This window comes from Hipposideros armiger, unplaced genomic scaffold, assembly GCF_001890085.2.
Source record: "Hipposideros armiger isolate ML-2016 unplaced genomic scaffold, ASM189008v1 scaffold_965, whole genome shotgun sequence".
Lineage (NCBI taxonomy): Eukaryota > Metazoa > Chordata > Mammalia > Chiroptera > Hipposideridae > Hipposideros > Hipposideros armiger.
Genome location: NW_017732315.1, coordinates 701,897 through 712,062, shown reverse-complemented (window position 1 = coordinate 712,062; position 10,166 = coordinate 701,897). Strand labels below are relative to the sequence as shown.

The window sequence follows — 10,166 nt, the reverse complement described above, 5'->3', positions numbered from 1 at the left end:
ATCTGACTAGAGATTTAACAATTTTATTAATTTTTTTTCAAATAATCAGCTTTTGGTTTTATTGATTTTCTCTAATGCTTTTGTTTTCTATTTCATTTATTTCTGCTCTTACCATTAAAAAAAATCTCCTTCTTCTACTTATTTTGGTTTCATTTGTTTCTCCTCTTTTTCTAGTTTCTCCAAGTAGAAACTTAGATGATAATTTGAGGTTCATTTCTTCCTTTCTAACATAGTGCTTAATGCTATGGATTTTCCTCTAAACACTGTTTTAGCTATAATCACTCAAATTTTTATACAATTATTTCATTTTCAGTAAGTTCAAAATATTTTCTAATTTCCTTTGGGATTTTTTCTTTAACCTACGGTTTATGTAGAAGTATGTGGTTTAATCACCAAATACTTAAGGATTCTCTTGATATCTTTCTGTTTTTGATTTCTAATTTAACTCTACTGTGGTCACATAATATACTTTGTATGATTTTAATTCTTATAAATTTATTGAGACCTGTTTTATTTCAAAAAATATAATCTGCCTTGATAAAAGTTCTGAGTACTTGAAAAGAATGTATATTCTGTTTTACTGGGTGGAATGTTCCATAAAAGTCAATTAGGTCAAATTGTAGAAAATCCTAAGGAATCCACAAAAAGCTATGAGAATTAATAAGTGTATTAAGCAAAGTCGCAGGATAAAAAGCCAGTATAAGAAAAACTGTTATTTTTATATACTAGCAACAAACAACTGGAAATTGGAATACAACAATTACCATTTACAATAGTATAAAAAATATACAGATAAGGGCCAGGTGGCTCAGTTGGTTAGAGCATGAGCTTTGAGCAACAGGGTCGCCGGTTTGATTCCCACATAGGCCAGTGAGCTATGCCCAAGCTGAGCTGTCGCTGAGCTGCCAACAGGCGGCCGGATGGCTCAGCTGGTGAGAGCGCATGCTCTTAACAACAAGGCTTCCAGTTCGACTCCTGCAAGGAATGGTGGGCTGCGCCCCACCCCGCAACTAGATTGAAAGCGGCGACTGGACTTGGAGCTGAGCTTTGCCCTCCACAACTAAGACTGAAGAACAACTTGACTTGGAGATGATGGGTCCTAGAAAAACACAAAGTTCCCTTCCCCAATTCCCCAACACTGTTCCCTTCCCCAATTCCCCAATAAAATCTAATATATATAAATATAAACACATATATATATATAGCTATAGATAAATTTAATAAAATATGTATATAAGTCCTGTAACTGAAGACTATAACACATTATTGAAATTACAGAAGACCTAAAAAAATGAAGATATACACCACACTCATCAATTCAATCCCAATCAAAATCCCAGCAACGGGGCTGGCCAAGTGACATGTTGGTTAAGAGTTGGCTTGGGACGCCAGCTCTGAGCAGCAGGGCCCCGGTTCGGATCCCACACGAGGGCCAGTGGCACTGCGCCCTGTTCAGCTAAGATGGTGAACAACAGCTCAACCTGGAGCTGGGCTGCCATGAGTTGCTGGCGATGGTGTAGGCTGCAGCTCCTGCTACAGTGGGCTGCCATGAGCTACCGTGAGTGGCTGACAGCCAGCGTGAGTGGCCGTCCAGAGGCCGGCGACCGATCTGCCTCACCTGGGAAGAGCGCAATGATAATACCAACATGGGCCAGTGAAGCGACGTCCTCCACAACTAGACTGAAGAACAAAAGGACAGCAACTTGTCTGTTCCCCTTCCCTGATTCCCCAATAAAAATCTTTAAAAAAAGAAAAAAAATCCCAGCAATGCTTTTTGTGTAAATTGATAAGCTGATTCTAAAATTTATATAAAGATATAAAGGACTTAGAATAGCAAATATACGAATCTAACCACATTATACCTTTGTTTAAACCTTTCACTGGTTTCCCACTGCTTTCAGGAAAAAAATCTAAATTTCTCAGCATGGAATACAAGGCCCTTTATAGCATAACCTCTGCTTATCTCTGTCACTATCTCCCTTACACTTTATAATGAATAAAATGAATAGCACATTACACAATGTCACACATTTGCCACATTACACAATGATAATTTATTTATATGTGTATCTCTTCATTAGTGGAGATCAGGACCTGAATTATCTTTTCAATTCTGTACTCCAGTGCTTAATATATTACTTGGTACATATAGATTCACAATAAGTAGTGACTATGAGGCACTTGGATTCCTACTCAGCTCTTTCTGATATCCTTATAGGGTTCATTTTAGATCACTGTGGAGACCAGCTCTAAAATATTAACATTTTGTGCTATCTTCTCAACCTTTTTCACACAGCAATAGAGTACATCTATGTTCCTAATTTCAAGAGGCCAGTCTCCAGCCAATGTTGAGTCCTAGGCTTCTCTCATTCGTCCTTTCTCACCCTCACAAAACAGACAAATCATTGGGATGAAACAGTTTAAAAGTTTTATGAGTGCATCTCATTGCCATAGCTCACCTTCAAATCCAACACGCTCAAGCAAGTTTAATGGGTACCAAATTAAAGGTTTGTTCCCAACTGGAAGCAGAGGTTTGGGAATGCTGGAAGTCAGGTCTGTCATCCGAGATCCCCCTCCAACTGCCATTATTACTGCTTGAAATTCCATTTTTACAAACTGCAATCACAGAGAAAAACAATTAACAGGGGAAAAAAGTAACAAAAATCGAAGCATACACAGTACTAACCCTATTTCTATTTGTTATTGATACCCACTTATGTCAAATACGTCACTTCCAATTCCAACAACCAAAATCATAAAGGCTCCTCAGCTGCAGCATAAACATTACCTTTATCATAGTCTCTTACTTACCAGTATATACTCTCACTTCCAGCCTGGGAAGATGGGCTGGAGGAGGGATAAGAATTTAAAAATTCTGGCCCTTGCCCTTGGGTTGCTCACAATTAAGGGGAAAAGACAAACTCAGTAAATGGCAGTATACCGTCATTAGTGTCATAGGAGAAACACATTCAAGATGCAGTAGGCAAATAGTGAAGGTAACACCTAAGTCTTTCTAGAAGACAGGAAAGGTTTTATAAGGAGTATGCTTGAGCTAACTCTTGAAAAACAGTAAGAGTTTACCAAGTGGGCTTCTGATTCAGTTCTTATTCCTTGAAAATATTCTTAAAACTTCTGGCTAAAATTAACAGCACAAATACAAGATATAAGGTCTCTGAAAAGTATGAAAAGACTTCAGAGTCCTCCAATAATTCAGCTGCCTGCTCCCATCTTCTCATTACTCCCAATACGAAAGATAGTACTATAAACACAAATGTAGGCTTGTATCTGAACCCAGATTGCAGAGCCCAATTGCAAAAACAAACCAGGCTAATTCCTTTTTTCAAACTCAAGGTAATAAATAAACCTGTTTGACCGTCAAAAGAATCTCTTTACAGCAGCTACCACAGAGGCACAGTAAAAGGTCATAAATCCTTACTTATTTAAAATAAAAGTACCCTTTGACTTACAACAAATGATGTAAACTTTTTAATACAAGTGTGAAATGCAATGTTCAGAAAAAGAATTTATTTAACATCAAACTGGCAAATAATGTTGCACCTTTACCATAATTATGATTAGTCCTAGGTCCCTCACATCAATATTTAAACTGCAGCACTTATACTCAGTATATCTAAGGCACAGAGAGAAGTCTCCTGCACAACATCCACGCTTAAAGATATGGTAATTTTGATTGCAGCAAGCAATGCCTCAGGTTGGAATTCAACTTCAATTTGGCACTATATAAATCCCATCACATCTGATGTTATTAAGAAAAAGAGCATTAGACCCTTCAGAGTCAAAAGACCTGAGTTTGAGTTCTGGTTCTGTCACTTCTAGATAGGTGACCAGGGGCTCGACATTTAAAATTCTCAGCATCTTCAGTTCCTAGAAGAGAGCCTGGTGGTTAAGTTACAGCCCCTTGAACTATAGATGGACTGGGTCTGAATTCCAGCTCTACTATGTATTAATTGTGTGAACTAGGGCAAGCTACATACCTTTTCTATGCCTCAGTTTTCATTTTCTAAGTGAGGATAATTACAATTTCTACTTCACAGGATTGATGTGGAGAGTAAATCAATTAATCTATGTAAAGCACACAAAACAATGTCAATCTCACAGCAAGCACTATAAAAGTGTTTGGTGTTATTAGACAGAGGGTAGATCATGGAAAGCCTGTGCCAACTGAACCATGCAGTTCCATAATTCTGGTCTCTGTATTGCTATTTTTGCTTCCTAGGTGCCTTTCTCCTGTGCCTAACAATCACCTATGAAACAGATTTTAAGACTCAGTTCATGAATCATCTTGCCTAAAAAGCCATTCCCACCCTTCCCACCCTACTGGTAGAAGCGACCCCATTTCCCTGAGTTGCTTCCCCTCCACCACGTACAGATCATTTCTGCCTTTACAGGCTTTAATGTGCATGTATTTAAATGTCTGTTTCCTGTGAGTGCTTTGAAGGCAGGGGCTGTATTTGTCATCACTGTATTCCCAGTACCTAACACAATTCCCATCAAACACCAGACACTCAGTGTTTGTAGAATGAGCATCTTTGAACTTCACAACAACCCGTGTTAAGAGTCGTGCTCAAATATGTGCAGAAGGTGCATCAGAACCCAGGTCACTAGGGTCTAAGGTTCCTGCTCTCAATGAGGCAGTGGAGGCGGTCCTGACATCTCAGGCATGCTTCCATCATAGCATACACTGCCTTCTCTATTTGTAAATTGGTAAGCTAAAACACTGTATCCTAACCGGTCTCTTATCCGGACCTTATTGCATTCCTCTTTATATTTCATTGCCTTGCACCTATACACCTAAAAATAGGCATAATAATGTAGGGCTGAAGCGGAAAGAATTCAGGCACTGGGCTCAGGGCGTCTGGTCCTGAGTCTGACGCACTTGCTGTGACTTGGAGTAGATCCTTCCTTCCCTGAAACTCCGTTTCTCCATCTGTTGCACAAGGTGGTTGGCTCGGATTCTCCCCAAGTTCCCTTCTAGTTTGGACACCTGGCTCCAGGGCCGGGTAGGGCAGGGACTCGAGCTGGTGACTCTGGGGCTCCACACCCCCGCTCACCCCCTCAGGCCCTCCTCGGCTGGGTTCGAGGAGCCGCCTCGCTCAGCTGAAGCGGGGCCTGGAGGCCCCTACCGCGCTGCTCACCCCGCCAGCCAGCTCGAAGGCGACCTGGCAGCGCAGAAGCCATAGCTTTACCTCAGCTCCTGGCGCGCCGCAACCGCTCCCAATGCTCTCCCCACGCTGCCTCCGACTGACAGCCCACGGGCGCAGGCGCGCGATGGCCGAGCCGATCGATGCGACGCGCAGGGCAGGCCTGCGGAGAAGGGACGAGCGCCGAGCGGTAGATTGGGCACCAGAAGCGCTCACGTCTTCAAGAGAGAAGGCGGGGCTGTCATTGCTTTTTCCGTTCATTCACAAATCACCAACACCCATTAAGCGCCCCTCCCAGTGCAGGGCTCCTGGAACCCAGATTGAAATAAGTCACTGTCTTCCTTCAGAGAGTTCTCATTCTAGGACCTGGTTCCGACTACCCCTCGGTGAAAAGAACGCTCACTGGGAGCCACAGTTTCGGGTTAGCCAGTGGAGAAATCACCAAATACCTTGGTAGGCTAGGTAGGGATCGCCAGGGCTTTCTATGTCCCTGATGTGCAACGTGGAGACTCATGGCGGGCTTTCAAAACCAGTCTATTATAGTATGGAAAACATCCACGTTTAGCTATCAAAACAGTGGGTGATGGGTGGAGGGGAGTCAGCGAAGACCTCACTGAGACTGTGGCACTGAACAATGGCTTGAAGCGAGTGAGTCAGGTGGATGGATATCTTGGGTAAGAGCTTTCCAAGCAACTAGCCAGCAAGTGCAAAAGCTCTGAAGAAAGAGACTGCATGTTCAAAGAACACCAAATAGGCCAATATGACTGAAGGGAAGTAAGCCAGGGGGAGAATGAATGATGGCAGAGGAGGTCAGAGAGGAATGGGGGAGAAGGTGGAGAATTCAGATTCTGTAAGTCTTGTAGGTCATTGTGAGCACCTTGAGTTAAACAGAGCAGGAACATGATTTGACAGGTTTTTGAAGGATCATCAGGTTGCTGTATTAATAAGTTTTCTGGAAGCAGGGAGACCACTTAAGAGGCTGCAACTGCACAAGAGACCACAAATTCCTAAGTCTAGACAACTCCAACAATTGTGAGAGGTAATAATAAAACAATTATTGTTTTGGGACCGGCCGAGTGGCTCAGTCGGTTAAGAGTGCGAGCTCTGAGCAACAGGGTCGCCGGTTCCATTCCCACATGGATCAGTGAGCTGCCCCAGAGCTGAGCTGCCACTGAGCTGCCAAAAGGTGGCAGGATGGCTCAGCTGGTGAGAGCTCTTAACAACAAGGTTGCCGGTTCGACTTCCGCGTGGGATGGTGGGCTATGCCCACCTGCAACTAAGATTGAACACGGCACCTTGAGCTTGAGCAAGCTGCCAATGGGTGGACGGATGGCGACTGGACTTGGAGCTGAGCTAGCTGTGCCCTCCACAACTAAGACTGAAGGACAACAACTTGGCTGTTCCCCTTCCCCAATTCCCCAATAAAATAGAAAAAAAAATATTGTTTTAAGTAGTAAGTTTTGAGATGTCAAGTTGCAATAGATAAAAAGAACAACGGTCATTCTCTTTCGCACACATTCCTGCAATTTCCTAACCTTTTGGAAGCTTCCTCTTTTCTATCCATCTCTTAAACATTGAGTTATTTTAGATCCCTGCCAGTTGGGAGACAGTCTAATTTTTGCAGTAATAGTAAAGGAGTTTGACTTTATTCAACAGTATTTATTGAGTGCCTAATGTGTGTCAAGCAATGTCTTAGATGCTATATGTTGGGGATGCAGCACTCAACCAGAAAAACAGGACTTGTCATTTCCCCCAGACCGTCGGCTAGAAGAACAGGAGCTCAGCTTAGATCCTGCTAAAAAAAAAACAACAACCAAAAAACAACAAACAAACAAACAAAAAGTCCTGAGGCCAAATCCATAAAACCAGCCTATTCCTGCCTTGCCTCTGCTTCACTTTAGGATGCTGGTGGTGATCAGTTATTGAATAATTATTTTAACTCAAATATAACACCAAGTGTTTTGGTTAAAGGGAGCCATGGAGTGATTGATTTGACCACCGAAAGCCTGAAACTTGACCACTCTTTTCCTTCTGCAGCAAGATTCTTTCTCTCCTTGGTATTAGCTCAAGCAAGCAGAAGCCTTTTTTTTTTTAGTTGTTTTTTTACAGCATAGTTTTGAGGTGAGAACTAGTTATGAGGTAAAAACAGCATTCAAACCCATATCTAGCATCTGTTTTAAAATGCTCATGTTTAGGGGCGGCTGGTTGGCTCAGGTGGTTAGAGCTCAGGCTCATAACACCAACGTTGCCAGTTCAATTTCCACATGGGCCGCAGAGCTGTGCCCTCCACAACTAGATTGAAAACAATGACTTGACTTGGAGCTGATGGGTCCTGGAGGAACACACTGTCCCCCAATAAAATTTCTAATAAATAAATAAATAAATAAATAAATAATCATGTTTAAACTAGCAAATGTTTTCAGGGAACTACAGGGCTTTCTCCTCTAGTTGAGGAAAATAGTTGAGGGATGCTTCTTTTAAACTCATTTAAAATTATTCCCGTAGGGCAGTGGTTCTCAAACGTTTTGGTCTCTGGACACTTTACACTCTTAAAAATTATTGGAAAGCAGGGTCGGGCCTAGTTAGTACTTGGATGGGAGACCGCCTGGGAATACCAGGTGCTGTAGGCTTTAAAATAAAAAAAATTATTGGAACCCCCAAAGAACTTATGTTTATATGAATTACATTTATTGATACTTGCAATATTAAAAATTCCAACTGAAATAAAAAACATAATTCATTTTCAAAATAAAAATAATAAAACCACTATAATGGTAACATAACATTTTTATGAAAACATAACTGTTTTCAAAACAAAACATTTAGTGAGAAGAATGCCATGGTTTCACCTTCATACAGGTCTAATGTTTGGCTAAGTAGGAAACAACTGGATTCTCCCATCAGCTTTGATACATTGTTTCAGATGAATTATATGATGAAAACCTGACCTCACACAGATTCGTAATTGGAAAAGAGAGATATTTTAATAGCTTGTAGGTACTGTAGATAATTGTGGGTATTGTTTGATACTACACCAAAACTCAATAAGTGGTAGTTTGTTACAGATTAGTTGTAACGTAGAATCATATCAATGAGCATTTTACACTTTGTTATCATACTTGCACTTTGAATGGACATTTTATCCATACATGATCTTGCAACTTGATGCATTGATCGTTTGTAAAATATTGGTTTACTGAGGTATGCAGATCTTCTCAATGTTGACTCATACAATATTTTCAAAATTACATTCGTTAATATTACCACCAATCTCATCAGAAAAGTTCTTAAATATTGGAAAGCTGGCAAGCTTATGATGACAGAAGTTTTCCAAACTTCTGATTTTCTCTTGAAAGCTCAAATATTATCATTGGCAACAAATACTCTTGTGGTTTTCCTTGAAGTGACTGGATTACTTCATTTATTTTGATAAACTGTCGGCCATGGTTTTTCAGTTGTTCATTCAAGTAAATATAGTATTCTATGAAAAAAGCAGATCAGAAATCAAGCAATCACCCAAGTGCTTTTCCTGGGACAACCATCATACATCTTTAGTATGCACAGAAGTCTTACATGTGTAGTTTCCATTTCACCACATAGGATATTAAAAAGATATTTGACCAAGGACCAAGATTTAATAAAATTATTGCTTCATCAAAGACATTCTTACGTGAGACTTCTTTGCTTTATTATTATTTTTATTGCAAGTGTGTGGCAGTGAAGAGTACAATGACTATTAGTACAGTTTGGTATCACTGCATTTGCACCAGCAGTGCAAATATTGATATAATGAAAGGCCAAATAATGTTTTAGTATTATGAAAATAGTTTTGACCTGACAGATCCCCTAAAAGTTTTTGGGAACTCCCAGAGGTCCACGGAGCACTTTAAAAACTGCTGCCTTATGAATTCCTTTTTTCTGGCTCCCACTGCTTCTAGTACTTACATTATGGCACTCACCACAAAGGATTGTCATTCGGTTTTTTGTGTCTTCTCAATCACACTGGGAGCCCTTTGAGAACAAAGGCTGTATTTTATTTGCTTCTTTGTCCCCAGGTCCTAGTACAGGACCTGGGACATGCTCAGTAAATAATAATGAATGAATTAAAAATTTCTCATAAATTTTCCCTTGCCCTCTCATTTGTGGGTGGGAAAACTGGGCTGAAGGCCTAGGTCACTGACGTCTCTTCTCCTGAACATTCCTTCTAATGTAGTCAATCCATATTGTTATCCCTCATGCCTAGCCTCATGCTTATTATTTAGTTTTATTTATTAATTACATGGGAAGTACTTAATAAATGCTTATTGAACACAGGCTGTTTCCTCTGTTTGTTTCCTGCTCACATTTTTTCCCCAAGGGACATTTGTGTGTGTGTGTGTGTGTGTGTGTGTGTGTGTGTGTGTGTGTGTGTGTGCGCGCACGCGCGCGCGCTCGCATGTGGTGGGGGAATAGCTTAAGAAGGTCGACCTCTAAAGGTCTCTTTGAACTGTGGGAGACAAAAGAAACCTTTCAAAAGTTGGACTGTGGCTCAGAAATACTCTTCCCACGGTCTGCAAGAGATCTCTCTTTGGGAATTTGCTGGCCATGACACAATATTCATCTACTCCATTTGGCTGTGGGCTTGTCAGTGAGGCAGAGAATTATCATTTTTAGAAGGCTGAGTGAAAGATGAAAATGAAATGAGAAACTCTACTTTGGCAACCAATTGCAGGTCCTAAAATATTTGTGTTTTATTTTTGTACATAAGCCCAGCAGTTGCCCAATAGATTCATAATAAGTTAGAGAGCAAATGGTGCTACAGTGTTTATATAAAGAGCTTGGAAATAACCTTCATTAATTAGGACTTCAACATTTCCTTTCAAGCACACAGTATTTTTATTGTTGGTTTTAAAGGTCAGCATCTGGACATTTTTGCTCTAAACTGATGGGTCAATTTTTAAAATAACTGATTTAATCGATTTGGTGATATTTCCTCCTTTATTGAAAACAAAACTTTTCAGATGG

At 40.6% G+C, this 10,166-nt stretch overlaps 1 protein-coding gene across 1 annotated transcript in view; it reads right to left on the bottom strand.

Moving 5' to 3' along the window:
• LOC109375509 (translation initiation factor eIF-2B subunit gamma-like) overlaps positions 1–5,167 on the bottom strand; it is a 77,157-nt gene extending 71,990 nt beyond the window's left edge. The window contains exons 1-2 of the mRNA XM_019630896.1: positions 4,898–5,167; positions 2,460–2,616 (exon numbers count right to left, since the gene is read on the bottom strand). Of these exons, the coding sequence (XP_019486441.1) occupies positions 2,460–2,616; positions 4,898–4,948 (208 nt within the window). The 5' untranslated portion in view covers positions 4,949–5,167. The remainder of the gene's footprint in view (positions 1–2,459; positions 2,617–4,897) is intronic.
• Between the last annotated feature and the right edge of the window lie 4,999 nt (positions 5,168–10,166).